Source organism: Lissotriton vulgaris, chromosome 4_1 (assembly GCF_964263255.1).
Source record: "Lissotriton vulgaris chromosome 4_1, aLisVul1.2, whole genome shotgun sequence".
Taxonomy (NCBI): domain Eukaryota; kingdom Metazoa; phylum Chordata; class Amphibia; order Caudata; family Salamandridae; genus Lissotriton; species Lissotriton vulgaris.
In genome coordinates, this window is record NC_141691.1 from 379,815,686 (window position 1) to 379,831,944 (window position 16,259).

At 45.1% G+C, this 16,259-nt stretch overlaps 1 protein-coding gene across 2 annotated transcripts in view; it reads right to left on the minus strand.

Annotated features, from left to right (window-relative positions):
* BRWD3 (bromodomain and WD repeat domain containing 3) overlaps positions 1-16,259 on the minus strand; it is a 1,253,402-nt gene that overhangs the window by 543,420 nt on the left and 693,723 nt on the right. For both annotated transcript variants that reach the window (XM_086918755.1, XM_086918756.1), the window contains one exon: positions 2,502-2,584. In XM_086918755.1, coding sequence (XP_086774881.1) covers positions 2,502-2,584 — 83 coding nt within the window. The remainder of the gene's footprint in view (positions 1-2,501; positions 2,585-16,259) is intronic.

The window sequence follows — 16,259 nt, forward strand, 5'->3', positions numbered from 1 at the left end:
AGGCAGCCATCTTAAGTACAAGTACTGGGCTCTGCTCATTACGAGTTTCCCAGCTATACGATGGCTGCATTGAAACCAATAGTGTTTGGTATCGAACATCTTGTCTTATTGAATCTGTACTGATGCCAGTACTAGATTTATTATGGCGTGCACCCAGAGTGCTCTAGTCCTCCAGTGTGCTGGCTGACTGGTATCACTTAGCCTGCCACCACAGACGAGTTTCTGACCTCCTGTAGCTGAGAGCCCACGTTCTCAGAGACCAGAAACAGTGCCTGTTCTGGAGGAAGGTGTTCACACCTCCAGCCGGATGACTAGTGAATTAGCATGTCTAGCCCAGAAGCTTCGAAGCCTCTGCCACCTTAGATATGCAACAATGGCTTCCCCCCAGACCTGGGGAACATCGCCCCCCTGCCGTGGGCCCATTTGGCACCACAGCAGGTGAGAAATCCGTTAGTCAGCAGGCATGTCACACTTTCAAGCTAGGCACACCCCTACTGTGGGCCACCTGAAGTAGACAGCCAAGGAAGGGTTTGACCATTCTGATTTTGGTGAAACTAGGAACTCTGGGTCAGGAATATGCCCCCTCTCCCAGGAACTGGTCATACCGGGGGTGTAGTCACTCCAGAGGTAAATAGCGTATTGGCTACTACCCTGCCCACTGCTTAACGCCCCTAAATTCAGTATTTAGGGGTCCCCAGACACCAGTAAAACAGATTAATATACTGGGAACCGAAGGAAGGAAAAATAAGACCTGAAGTTGTGAGAACAGAGGTCATGCTCCGAGGCCGACGCCAAACCCTGTCTGGCTGTTTGCACTGCGACAACCACAAAGATTGACTTGTCCCGAAGCTAAACAGACTCCCCAAACCCTTGGAGGCCTTTGCTTACCTTCAACAACCAAGCAGCATCTCATCTTGGGGTGGAGTAGCCATCCCCCTGCATCTGCAGGCACTGATCGAATAAGCCCAGTACTTCGTTTTGCTGGCCATCAGACCCATCAAGGGAGAAACTTGCCAGGATGAGGTTATCATGAGTCCAAGAGGCCAGTCCCGTTGCTCTCACCAAGTCTTGAGCCACTGGCCCCTCCCGGAGCCTCTCAGCACCAATAAAGTGGGTACCAGAGCCCTGGTAACTACCAAGGCTTGTTGCGTGTCCAGTCCGGACATCACCGACGCGAACACCAAGCTGCCATTGAGGGACTTCAAGATCCCAGAGGTCTTCATCCAGAGTGGCCCTGTTGTCCTGTTTTCTCTCCCTGTCCAGGTCGCCAAAGGTAAGTCAGAGCCTCTAACAGTTGCGACTTACCAGACACAACACCTCTGCAACTGAACCTGGGTTCACATAAATGAGCTGTGTCCCTGTGCTGCAAAGACCCTCAAGAGCCGAGCCCCCCCTTGGGGTTTTACCAGACTTATCCCCCCCACTTGCAGCCTTTCTTCAACAGGTACTTTTGCCATTGACTTTAATACTCAAAGCTTGAAGCTACCAACGTGACCAGCACCTCTACACCAGGACATCCCAGGGCAGGTAACACTGAACTGCTGTTTTCATTTGGACCTTGGCCCCTATACACCTTAAGTCCCAAAAGGCACCATCAAGAACTGCTCTTAAATATATATATATATATGCAGTGTATGTTTATCCCATAGTATAATATTACTGCGTTCTAGGCTAATACCTCAAAACTGTTATTCAACGGTACTTTTCAATTTCTACAAAAGCCTATAACTCTGAAAGTAATTACCTGATTCCGATAATCTTGGTGTCTAAAATTATATAAAAATCTGTGGTTTTTTTTTCTAAAATGGTCTCAGATTTCTTTCAGAGTGTATGTCTCATTTAATGACTCTGTGTGTACAACAAATGGTTAACACTACCCTATGATGAGCCTAAACTGCTCAACCATACTAACTCAAATAGAGCACTTGGGATTATTAATTTAAGCCCTGTAAACTAATAAGCGTCGCCTGCACTTTGTACATGATGTGTGCTTACACTGACACTACCACATAAAAAGACAGCTTCATACAGGCGGCAACCAAAATGAGGACTTTGGCCACACAAGAAAGGAATTTTCAGGTCTTCAAGTGATGTCACCCTAAAATAGAGGTTGAGCTTGCAGTTTATCAAAAAAGGATCAGGTATGTTAGGGTTGGGAGGTCTCCACGTGCTTTTCCACCAGATTGATGGGGAAATGCTTTATGTTCAAAACCTGAGCAGAAGCACAATCTATGACATTTTCCCTCTACATTCACAAGTCTCATTCCCCCCTCTGAGCCCCCAATCCACCCTCCCACCCTTGCATCTCTACATTTGCAAGTTTGTTTTCCATTTGAGATGGCAAATAAGAGTGCATAGAGAGCGACATATGGTGTAATTTTGTACTGTTGCTGTGCCTCTGAATAACTGTTTAGTAAAAAGCTGCACCACAAAATACAAAGCAAAAGCTGAACGTAACCATTTTTTTCCTGTATTGATTGCACACATGATGTAATACGTACCAATTTTCCAATTTCTCTTTTTGGCTTCGTTGTAGAATTCATGCAAGACAAGAAAGTCAATAACATCTGGCATATCATGATATCTATAATATAAATGAGAAAAAATATAACTGTACAACTAAAGATGTAGAAACATTTCAACTTAAATAATAAGCTTATTGAGCCTCATCAATTAAAGAGAGTGCAAAAACATTTATAAAATTAAAAACACTAATGGAACAGTGATGCTCAAATATTTCTTTGCTAGGCGTCACCAAAAATACAACATAAGTTCACATAATCATCATGCTGAAATTTCATGCAAATAAAAACTGTAGGACTTAGGAAATGTAATAATGCCAAGAATAAAACGTGGTTGAGAATGTCCCTGAAAATTATAACTATGTAGTCTTATTAGCATCAAGAAGGTGCAGGATGCACTTGCACATCACTGCTCAAGTGAGGCCAATATAACAAAGTAAGAGAGCATTTGTATTTGTATTTGTTTATACTTATAAAGCGCCTATCACTCACGGTCTCTAAGCGCTAAGGTGTTAACACAGTTCAAAATACAAATGCACTGCAGAGTCTGACAGCAGGAGGGAAAAAAATTCAGGCACCAAGCAACCAAACAGAGGCATCAGGTAGAGCTAACCATAGGCTTCTCTAAATAGCACAGTTTTTAAGCCCTTCCTAAACGGTAAGAGCCTGGCTTCTTTGCGGAGAGTTTCAGGTAGTTTATTCCAAAATTTGGGAGCAACTACGGAAAAGGTTTGGCCACCCAGTCTAGTTCCTTTAAACAGTGGGCAGAATAAGAGACTTGAGTGTGATGAACAGAGCAAACGACTGGGTGCCTAGACCTTAAAACGGTCCCTGACATATTGTGGGACTATACAATACTGTGATTTATGTACAATACATAAAACCTTGAAATCAATTTGTTGTTTCAATTGGAGCCAATGCAGCTGCTTCAGTATTGGTGTTGCGTGAGCACTTCTAGGTAGCAGGTAAATTAACCTCGCAGCATCATTCATGACAACTTGAGCAGGCAGCTGTTCTTCACAAAGTGTAGGATTTCCACCTGCCTGTTTTTAGCAGTGTGTGCAGTTCAGTACTACCTTCTTTTCCACTCCCAAAGAGCAAGAGTACTATAGAGCGGACTACAGAAACAATAGTTCTCCTGGGCATAGTATATCCTCTGGCTAAACCAAGTACTGTCTGTTGCATTGTTGCTAGAAGGAAGAATGTGCAATAATATGTGTGGAATGGTGTTAGCGGAGACTGAAGGGATGCTCCAGGAGTTAGTAGTAGCTTCCTGACCAAGGAACTGTATGATTAATTTCATGTGAGATGGGATTTCCAATACAATCTGCAATTAATTCGGAAACCAGTCTGTTTGTTTGTTTTACTTTTTGTTTTGCATAGTTTTATATAGCGCAAACTTGACCCGGATCCGAATAGGGTATCAGATCACTTTACAAAGCACCAGTTACGTTACATGAGGACACACATTCATTTTTGTTAGGCACAGGGAGATTAAGTGATTTGCCCATAATCACAGGATGTTTAGCGTCATTACCGAGACTCGAACCCAGTTCCCCAGGTCCGAGGTCGAGCGCCTTAGCCGTTAGGCCAACTCCTCTCCCCTGTTTAATGATAGAGGAAAAGAGTTGATTTGGAAATACATCTTATAAGAATTTAATGTGAGGAAAGTATGGTATTACCCACTATGGCCAACACCGTGTATATATTTGGCAATGGCTGCCTGTCTTTCCCTACGCACTTGTTTAGGTTTCTTAAATCAATGCACAGCCTCACTTTTCCCATGGTTTCCTCACCAGAACTACTGGGCTGAGCCCCTCTGAAGGCTCTATGGACTCTATAACACCACTTTCACAACTCTTAGTTCTATACATCCCGCAATCTCATTGGCACATTCCTAACTTAATGCAAGCAGAGTATAGAGTTCTCCTTCCACACTATTTGATGAGCAAAGGGCATGTGGCAACAAAAATCCATACTAAAAACCTGAGGAAATGTGTTTAACTCATTTTCTAGGATTATGATATATTACCCGAATTAAATGACTCTGTACAAGCCAAACAAACAAAACTCTTCTTTTTAATTAGATAGGTTGTATCTTGGGTCATCTACCTATTTAAATGTTAATTCAGTTTCAAAACAACCCAGTACTGGCAACTTTTCCTTTCAGACTTACTTCTGTGCTACAAACGTCATGCCTCCATCCTTTAAAAGGTACTCTCATCAATCAGTTTCAAAAACACTTCTACACATTTAAACTTTACAACAAAGGTCTGCAGCCCCCACTCCCACTCTCACTCCCAGGGACCAGAAACAAAGCACATCCTGGGCAGAGGTGTTACACCTTCTCTCCCAGGATGGGCACAGTTCTTGAGAGGGAAGCTTCAAAGGCATGAAGCCTTTGTAGCGTGATCCCAAGCCTCTGCTGCTAGCAGCAGAAGGCAGCCCCTGGTTTAGACCCCCACTTTGTGTGGGAAAACTGGCAGGAAAATTAGGAAGAATAGGAGGTGAGCCCACCTCTGCCAACTCCATCCCTAAGATGCAGGAGGCAATGTGAAGCACATCTTTCAGTCCCCCACCATCTTGAAGATGTGGGAACTCCTCTAATCAGGGCTAGGACTATGCCCTCCCAAAGAGGATGTGAGTTATGATGGGTTTACAGGCCCATCTAGTCGCGCACTGTTCACTTGGTGTGATACACCTTCAATCTTTGTTTGAAAACATTCCACTTAACTATATACCATATTACAGTTTCATGTTTTAATGCAACATTCACTTTGTTATAGTATTTTATACATTTATCAGTCGATATTACTTAGTTCATCATATCAACAATTACATCATGTGGTTTTCCATTATTTTTGTTCAACTGTATACAATATTCATTTCATAGTATTTTGACAACATAGTTTCATAATTGTGCCCAATGCATTTCGGTACTCTGAGGTACCTTCATCAGGGGCAAGGCTGTATGAGTACTTCACTGCGCCTATGAGCACGTTCTTTTACTGTATTTGCTGATGGTAAGCTGATAAGCTCCCAGTGTGTTTGTATTTCCTCAGCTCTTTCAATGTCCGATCTTTACTAGACGTTCCGTCCGTCCATATGATACGGTTGTTCTCTCTGCTCAGTTCTCATAGGCGCAGTGAAGTACTCATACAGCCTGGACCCTGGTGAAAAAATAATGGAAAACCACAAGATGTAATTGTTGATATGATGAACTAAGTAATATTGACTGATAAATGTATAAAATACTATAACAAAGTGAATGTTGCATTAAAACATGAAACTGTAATATGGTATAGAGTTAAGTGGAATGTTTTCAAATAAAGATTGAAGGTGTATCACACCAAGTGAACAGTGCGCGACTAGATGGGCCTGTAAACCCATCATAGCTCACATCATTTGACAAGGAGTGACTCCCCTTTATAGCCGCAGCACCGATTGTTTTATTCTGAAAAACACAGATTAACACGGAGTGCTCCTCACATTCCTATATTTGTTCTTCCAAAGAGGATGGCATAATTGAGGGTGTAGACACTCAAGGTAAAGTGCCCATTCACACTATCTGTCACGCCCTTAAAATGCCCCTAAATCTAGTACTTACGTGGCTCCCCCAGACCCTGGAACTAGTTCCTGCTGACCTAGAAGAAGAAGGACAAAGATGATGCCATGCAGAGAAGTCTGTCAATGCCCATTGACTTGGACCCAGCCCTACCGGCCTGCCTGCAGCTTCAAAGACCCTGCAGAAAGAACAAAGCCTTTCCTGCTGCCAGCGACCACCACAACCCCAGGGAGGACTGCCTGCCTTCGAGACAGACCAAAATCCTAGACGACAGCGGCTCTGTCCACAAGAAACTAACACAAAGGACTTTAGTGCTCTCCAGATATGTGATCCTTGACCACTGTGCACCAGATGACTCCGGGCTGTGTAAATATGGCCAACCCATCCAGAAAAGGTTCCCCAGAGATCCTGAGTGTTGGTTGACCCCTCCTGGACAGCACAACGCTGCTTGTGGCGTGAACCCTAAGGGTCCCCACGACCATGACGGCTCAGTTAAGAGACACCCGACATCAAAGGAGACCCCTTCCCCTGGGCCATGAGGAGCACAACCAATGACCTACAGCATCCTAGCCTACCTCTGCTGTCACTAGTTTCCTTCTTGCAGCCTCCATTTTGTCACCTGCAGCCTGTGGTCCAAGCCTAGTTTCTCCACTGAATTACATTGGGTGCCTGACCCTGATTGCACCCTACACCCTACACCCGGCCGCCCCTGTGCCGCTGGTGGTGTAGATTTGATGCTGCCTTGTGCCCCCCCACCCAATGCTTGCCTAAACCTCAGAAGCTTGAGCCCTACAGCCGCTTTACTCACCTGCAAGCAGTGTGTCTTCAAGCACCCCCCTGTACTCCATTATGAAATACTGGGCCTGTTTTTCATCTTTGAACTCCTGGCCGCCCCTGAGCAGCTGGTGGTGCATTGTTTGTGCTTACCTGAACCTTGCCCTCTATTGACCCCGCAAAACAAAGACTGGATTCTTAAGTTTCTCACTTACCAGTAAAACTGCATTATTGTTTTCCTCCATAGGTTAATATTGCAAAGACTGAAAATTGCACTGTCCAGTTTTGAAATTGAAAAGAATTCCTATTTTAAAACATTTTTACCTTTTTGTGAATATCTTGGTCTTAAAATAAATCTTAAGCAAAGCTTAATTTAATAAAATTGGTGTGGGTCTCCATTTTAAGTCATGTGTCATTTATTGGTCATTGTTTGCAAAACTGTGTTAAGCCTAAGGCTGCTCACCCACACTACCATAAATAGAGCACTTAGGGTTTGCATTGAGCCCTGTACACTTCTGGGGGAATATCTGGAATCTGTGCATGGTATAACTGCCTCGTTGTATACCATATACAGAGCCAGCTTCCTACAAGGGATGTATTCGTTTAGTGGCCTGAGGTCCAGAATTGGTCTGAGGCACATGTCTTTTTGGGTATCACAAAGTACAGCGAGTATACTCTTGTGCCTTGCTGAAGGAGGGTGATGACTTCTATAGCCCACTTGAAGAGGAGCACTTTGGCGTTCTGGTGAGAGTCTGTGTTTGCAAGGGGGAATGGTGGGAGGCAATAAAGTGAGTTTCAGACAATATCCAACACCCACTGGTCTGAGGTGATGGTTTGCTACGTGGGAAAGAAGCCTTGTAGGCGCCCCAACAGGTGTTGTGTCGTCTGGGTGTAGAGGAGGCAAATCTGGGTTTGGTGGTGGTTGTAGCTCCTTTTGTGGAGCCACCTTTGCCTCTGCCTCTAGAGTTGTTGCCTCTGTAGTACTCTCTAAAATAAACCTGGAGGAGGATTACTGAACCTGGGTGTGCTGGAAGGGGCTTTGGGGAGGCGGTCTTCAAGTCACCACAGTAAGGTGTGCTGCAAAATTAACCATGGGGAGCAGGTGTTTGAAGTAACCCTTGATTTAGCCTTTTGCATATTATTTTTTGATCTTTTCTAACATTTAGCCCACTTGTGGACCAAAGAGACACTGACCATCAAAAGGTATGTTCTACAGGTTCTGCTGAACTTCCAGCTTGAAGCGAGAGATACAGAGCCAAGCATGTCTGCGTATCAGGACATTGGAATTTACACCACAGGCAGGTGTGTCTGCTGCATCTAGGGCATAGCAATTTTGAGGTGCTAGATACCTGCTTGCCCTCAGAAACTATTAACTCTCCCTTTTTCTTGTGCTCCTCTGGGAGGTTTTGGAGAAGCTCCTTCATCTCATCCCAGTGGGCACAATCATATCTTTGCCAGAAGACCGATAGAATTATCTATGTGATTGTTCTGTCATTTCTTTCCCTGCTACATTTATGCGTTCACTTTCTTTTGCTGGTGGCGGGGCATCCCTGATGGCCTGTGAGGTGGCTCGCTTATGAGCAGTAATGACCACCGCAGACTCGCGTGGGTGCTGATCACAAATATAAATGGGGTCAAGCAGGAGAAGGTTTATATTTCTTATCACTCTAGGTGTTATGACCCTAGCTCAGACAGGGACTTCAAAAATGTTATGTATGTGACATAGCATGCCCTTGAGCATGTGGAGGTAGAGTGAGCAATGAGCGGGGGAGAGGGTTTCAAAAAGAAAGTCCTCCGGTAGGGGCTTTGTGTGAAGTTTCACCTTATGAATGAAGGCGGATCTACCAATGAGATCTTGGTAGGACGTGAAGTCGCCCGGGAAGGGGGTAGAGGTATCAGGCAGGGTTCACACCATAGGTGGGTCTTCATCATAAAAGTCCCATGGGTCATCCTATAGAGGAGTGTCAAATGTGTCACCCCACCACGGCCCACCTGTGTCAGAGTGTAGAAATCAGTGAGGTGTGATGTCAAGACGGTCCCCTGGAGAAGCAGGAGGGGTAGGCTGAGGCTGTGGAATAAGGCAAGGGGAGGGTGGTTGTGCATAGGGTACAGGGCTCGTAGCCCTATACACTTTCTGGAGATATTTTGCTGGAATCGGAAACACCAAGGCTTCCGTGAGGGACAGCTGGTGTTTTGAGGGCGAAGCAGCAGGACCCGAAGGGAAGGCAAGGATATGTCCCATTCGGGGGTGGGAGACAAGATGTTTCTAACTTGAGTCGCACTCCTCCTGCAGCTTATGAAGAATCTTCTCGCTTGTGCCAGTGTCAGATTTGCTCGTCGACACAGAGATCTTCAGCTCCGAGAGTACCCATGGTAGGCTTCTTCAGAGCCAAGCCGGAACTGGGCCTTTGGCTGAAGGCTGCTCGGATTGAGAGTGGTGTCAAAGGGGAGTGGGTGCTGTACTCACTGACTGCTGGGCTGGCAGAAAGTCCTCAATCTCCAGGTTGGAACCCAAGCTTTCTTCAAGCGGAGAAAACCTCTTTGTATACAGCCCACGGCTGTGGATGATGTTCCCCTTCTATGTCCTTAGGACCAAAGAAGTCCAGAGAGAGTGTCACCGTCACCCCTATAAGACATCTCGAGACTAAGAGCAGAATGGTCACGAAGAGTCTTCTTGGAGCGGAAGGAGTGGAAGGCATCGCAGGCAGCTTCATTGTGTTTGGGTGACAGGCACAGATTGCAGACCTGATGGAGATCAGATCCGACAATGTTTTACCTCGCAGCGAGAATACTACTAGACTGGCGTGCATTTCATCATTGTCGAGGCATGGTGGAAAGATGCTATGGACACAGGAGTAGGGCCTGTGGCAAAGTGCCCTTTTTGACATGGTCACCTCTGCTTTTTGCTCTAGATCTGATGATTACTGACTGAAAGTGCACTGTTTCCCTGCTAACCAGGTTCCCAGTGCCAGTGCTCTTTCCCTTAAAACAAGGTAAATCTAATTGTACCCAATTGGCAAAGACCTTTACACCCTTGCAAATCCCTGACAAAAAATACCCCTGGGACCTTGGGCATGGGTTCCAGGACCACAAGGAGCACCAGCACACTGCTGCTCAAGCCAAATAAATTTGATAAGCTTAAAACCTACAATCGTACAGTGGAAACTAGACTGATTCCCTCTATATAAGAAAGTGGTGCTATGTATCCTGGACCAAAGTAAGGTACAGTGTGTATAGAGTCCCCAGCCCCCAGAGGTATGACAGAGTTTAAGGTTAGATATAACCTTACTCTCTAAAGTGGTAGCTTGGTCGAGCAGTGTAAAGCAAGGTTTCACACACTCAAGAAATGAACTCAAGGGCAATTGGTTTTGTATCAAAATATATAGTTGATTTATTTTAGAACCAACAGGTATCAAAATATACTTTTCTCAATATGAGTGACTTTAGGTAATTACTTTGCAAAAAGACAATAGACTTTGTAAGTACAATAGCTCCAGGGGTTGCAATAGGCAACACAATTTCTAAACACAATTTAACATTGAGCTCAATGGTTTTTCCTACATAAAGGCGGTAGATTACTTTAAGGATTACTTTTCTAACCACAGGACTGGATCCTGGATTCAGTCCCGGGACCTAAGCTGTAAACAGTTAAGTAAAAGCTTTTTGGTTACAGTTGTAATTTTTAAAGAATATAAATGTATTTTCAAAGTTGACTATTAGAAACTTTTCAGTGAAAAACTAGCAATGTTATCCTATGGAAGGAAATTCAAGTCATAGGTAAAGTAGGTACTAGTTACTTTTGTAATCCAATACTGGACTCCTAGGTTCAGCACTGGGACCTCTACCTAAGACGGGTAAGTAATTACGGTTTGATAGTTGGTACGAATTTTAAAACATATTTCGAGTTTGCAAAAATCGACAGAAGAAATTTCACAGAAAAACAGTCAATGGTTTCCTATGGAAGAAAGTTCAGGTTACAGGTAACTACAGTTAGGAAAGGAATGCGCCGGGTGCAGGGGTGTCTTTTGGTATCGGGAAATCGTACCCTCGGCTGGTCGCGGTTGGGAGTGTCCTTGGTTCTGAGGCTGCAGGCATCATCTGGTTCGTCGAGGAGGGTCTTTGGGCACTGGACTTCGGGTCCCAGTCGCCGGGGGGACGTCCTCATGGTCGTGGGTCACCCAGGCACAGGCCGGGTTTGGCGGGTGCAGAGTGGGCTGGATTCGCTGTTTCTGGCTGGCACCATGGGTATTGCTGTTGGAGCAGAACCACTGCTCGTGGGAGTCCCAGTCGTTTGGAAGGTTCTAGGCAGGCAGGTCCTCCGGGGTTGTCGAGGTTGCTGTCCGTATGAGACGCCGGAGTTTCACAGGAGCAGGTTCAAGAATCAACAGGCCTGTAGGGTTCTGGGGTCAAGTCAGTGGGCGTCATCCTTTTGTTAGCAGTTGCGCGGCAGGTCTTCTTGTTTCTTGGTCTTCTTCTTGTTGTAATCGAGAATCTGAGTAAGGAAGGTTCAGGGTGCAACTAAATACTAAATTCAGGGGCGTTACAGGTAGGACAAGGGCAGGGACCAATGGGTCCCTGTCCTGGGGTGGATACAACCCCTAGCCTGCTCCTCTCTTTTGGGAGGGGGGCAGGAACCGATTGCTGTGATTGGGCAGGGCTCCCCATCTTCAAGGTGGCCGGAGCCTGGAGTTATGCTTCACCTCGCCTCTCCCACCTGAGGGGTGGGGTTGGCATAGACTGGCACACCCCCTTTCCTCACTTAGGGTTTCCCGCCGTTCTTCTTACCAGAGTGGGGGTCAGAGCCAGTTGCTGAGTAGAGCAAGTGACCCGGAGAAGCTCACAAAGGGGGAATGCCTTTGAAGCTTCCCCTGCCCATCCTGGGGGAGGAGGCTTGGCACCTCGTTACAGGATGTGCATTGTTTCAGGCCCCCGAGAGCGGCAGGCTCTCGATCCAGGGGTCCAGAAACATATCTGGTGGTGGCAGCCTCTGTAGCCACACAGTCAGGACACTGGGAGTTGGTTAGGGTTCAGGGGGCATCTCTAAGATGCCCTCTGCCGTGCATTTTACATTAAATCCCACACTGGCATCAGTGCGGGTTTATTGCGCTGAGATGTTTGATATCAAACTTCTCAGTCTTCAGTGAAGCCATCATGGTGCTGTGGAGTTCGTAATTACGACCTCCCAATACCATATACTCTTAATGGCAGCACTGCACTTACAGTGCCCAGGAATGGCCCTGGGCACTGTAGGGGCACAGGCCTCCTGCACCTGTGCCCACACCACTGGCATAGGGCACTCAGCTAGAGGGGTGACTGATGGATGCCAGGGCAGTGAGCTTGTGGGCATGGCACACAGGGATGAGTACCATGTCGACTCTCTGTTTAGTTCTGTACTTAGACACTCAGCCTGCAAAGGCAGTGTGTGGGTTACAGGGCACAGGGCCCCTAAGGGTGGCAAAATAAGTGCTGCAGCCCTTAGGGGTAGTTAAAGCAGGGGAAACCCAATTTACCCCTGTAGGCTTGGGTGCTGTATCATTAAGGTCAAAGGGGTGCTACAAGGGACTTGATTCTAGAAGGGAAAATATACTCAATTAGGAGTCGTGTTCGAATTATCGCACTCCAGTGTATGCAAAAGATATCACATGTAAAGAAAAAACTGTAATATAGAGTAAATCAATGGAAGGAGAAAGAAACACAGAAAGAATAAAAAATGTATTCAAAGACAATTTTATAGGTTTAGTAGTACAATTCACAAATAAAAATATGGGGACATGTGAAGAAATCAATTTGAGCAAAGAAGTTATGAACAGAGGTATAGGCAATATAAACACATCAGTTCACAACTAAACATCAACTCCTGAATAATTACGACAGACAACCAGAATAATTAATAAACAGTGGTTGTAAGTTTGTTCAAGCGAAACGTTGATGGAGATGATGAGCATGTCGACGTTTCGGTCTATGATGCTGCAGTCATGTAGACCATCTTCAGGACCAAAAAATTCATTGCTGGTAAAAAACCCCTGGAAATTACACTTGTAGCCTTCTCTTGACAATGAGAAGTAGCGACCGTTGGAGGCGGGAAGTGGATCTTGATTCTCAGTGTATCGACCGGAGACGGGTAGGGTTTGTCTTCAAACCCTACCCGTCTCCGGTCGATACACTGAGAATCGCTGAATTATACGAAACTTAATGTTTGACTCAAGACGACTCTCTAATAACAGCTGATAACACAGCGTCTATTAAATAAAACGCCGCAATCAAGATCCACTTTCCGCCTCCAACGGTCGCTACCATCATAGACCGAAACGTCGACACGCTCATCATCTCCATCAACGTTTCGCTTGAACAAACTTACAACCACTGTTTATTAATTATTCTGGTTGTCTGTCGTAATTATTCAGGAGTTGATGTTTAGTTGTGAACTGATGTGTTTATATTGCCTATACCTCTGTTCATAACTTCTTTGCTCAAATTGATTTCTTCACATGTCCCCATATTTTTATTTGTGAATTGTACTACTAAACCTATAAAATTGTCTTTGAATACATTTTTTGATTCTTTCCGTGTTTCTTTCTCCTTCCATTGATTTACTCTATAGTACAGTTTTTTGTTTACATGTGATATCATTTGGGTACACTGAAGTGCGATAATTCGAATACGACTCCAAATTCCGCAGCCCTTAGGGGGTCTTCTCTGGACACCATGCCCTGGGTACCTAGGGTACCATTTACATGGGGTTGACAGGTGGCCAGAGAAGCCAGTTGGGTTTTAGTTTCAACACAGTTTTAGAGAAGGAACACAGGCCCTGGTCACCTGGTTGGCAGGAACCCAGGGCACACTCAGTCAGCAATTCAGCAATAAGTGGGGGCATACCCATGCAAGAAAGATGCACTTTCTCACATTCTACACTTACCTTCAAAAGGAAAGTTGAAACTCTACTGATGATCAATGCACTGAACTAGAAGCTTTTCTTCTCTTGCCTCTAGCTTACTTAATACATATCATTTGTTGCCCTATTGTCATGTTTGCTCTTGATGTATATTGCCATACTTTTCGTTCTCATCCTGCCCTCTTCCTATGTCCAGCAAAATGTCATCTTGCTCTTGTTATATATTGTCCCACTGTTTACGTTGATTTTTCTCCCTTAGCTGTTTTCCTTTGTCTTCCTCAACCGTACGTAAAGCGCTCTGATACCGACTTGGGTCATGTTCGCGCTATACAAAACTTTAAATAAATTAATGGGTACTAAAGAGGGCTCCCAAGGGCTGCAGCATGTATTATGCCACCCTAAAGTACCCACACCGAAAAAGCATGCATACTGCCTTTGCAGGTAGTGTGAAACTATGTAAACCATTCTGAAAACACACAGCACACTCCCTGTAAGCCCTGCCAAGGTACACTGCATATACTATATGTAAGTCACCCCTACAGCAGGTCTTCGAGCCCTAAGGTAGGGTGCATTATATGATATGTGAGGGTACATCTGCATGATGCTGTGATGTCTAGGTCCATTGCTAGATATTGCAAGTGATCAGGTAGCCATCTTAAGGACAAACACGGGTCATTACATATTACCCAGCTACATGATGGCTTCACAGAAACTAAAGGTGTTTGGTATCAAACACCTTGTCTTAATAAATCTGTGTTGATGCCAGTATTAGATTTATTACGATATGCACCCAAAGGGCAATTTAGAGGTGCCCCTGACAACCTACTAGTCCTCTAGTGTGCTGATTGACCGGTTCAAACCAGCCTGCTACTACAGAGGAGTTTCTGACCCACTGTAAGAGAGAACCCACGCTCTCAGAGGTCAGAAACAATGCCTGCTCCAGTGAAAGGTGATCATATATCCTCCAGCAGGATAGTGAATTAGAATGTCAAAATCAGAGGCTTGAAAGCCTTTGCCGCCTTTGATACGCGACAACAGCGTCCCCCAAACCTACGGATTGCTACTCCCTGTGATGGGGCCGATTTGGCACCATAGCAGGTGGGACATTAGATAGTCAGTAGGCATGTTCCACTTTGTGGACAGCCAAGAAAGGGTTACATCATTTTGAAACTGGTGAAACTAGGAACTCTGGGTCAGCATGTTTCTCTACAGCTACCCATGCCTCAAACAAAACGTTCAAGTAAATCAACCCATTGTAGTAAGGATAATGTTCCTTACCCAGTAAACACCTGTTCTTGGCATATACAGCTGTAGATTCACATGCTTTGCATACTCCTGCCATTCTAGTGTTCAGTCCGGATGTTTACATTTTTTTTCTTCAAAGAAGTATTTTCATGTCACAAGGTAGGTGACTCCTCCATTCGGTGATAGTGCGCATGGGCATCGACTCCATTGTTACAATTGTTTTCCCACAGAGAGTGAGAATGGAGTTAGTAAGAGTAGAATAGAGATTCCATGCTTATGAATGTATACTAAAGAGAGAACTGCAGCAGCTACAAGTACCCGGGGAGGCAGGTGGGAGTATGTGAATCTACAGCTGTATATGCCAAGAAGCAGTAGTTTCTGTCCTGTAACTCCAGTTCTGTAGTAGGGGTATCTCTGTTATAGTCATAACCTAGTGAATAGTCCCGCCCATGTGCATGGACCCCGGAGCAATCAAAAATAATCTCTTAAGTTGTCAAAAATTGTAGAACTGCAAAGACACTTAAGAGAGAATTTAAAGACAGTTAATGCAGCCTATATCCACAGGCTACACTGTCCAGTACTTCAACTAGAAATTCCACCAAAAACCCATATAAACAGCACAGCCTGCCCAGTTTCCTCCACAGAGAAACTTGCCTCTACCAGCAAAAGCCTCTGGAATGATAGAGAGGAAGGAATGGACAGACACGCCCCATAGGCTGCCATTATGTGGCTCAAACAGGATACTGTGCCTTTAAGAGAACTCTCCAGAACTCCTCCCAGTATCCCAGAATTCACAGTAGGTCCCTTTTACTTTCAGTTCTTTTTGAAGGCGTAACACGCCTGACCTGTAGCATTCCTTACATGAATATCTTTCTCCACCGGGGAGGAGGGCGGGCGCTTATGACTATAACAGAGATACCCCTACTACAGAACTGGAGTTACAGGACAGAAACTACTCCTTCTGTACTAGGGGATCTCTGTGTACAGTCATAATCTAGTGAATAGAATGGCATGCCCATCTCCACACCAAAGCGGCAGTGGAGAATAAAGAAATAACACCACTACGAACAGATTTCGCAGTGAAGCCTGCCCAACCGGAGCGTCTGTCCTGGCATCAGTGTCCAGACAGTAATGCTTAGCAAAGGTATGGACCGACTTCCAAGTGGCCGCCTTGCAGATTTCTGCAATTGGAACATTACGTAGCAAAGCAGTTGTGGCAGCTTTGTCCCTGGTGGAATGAGTCTTAGGCTTACCTCCTAAG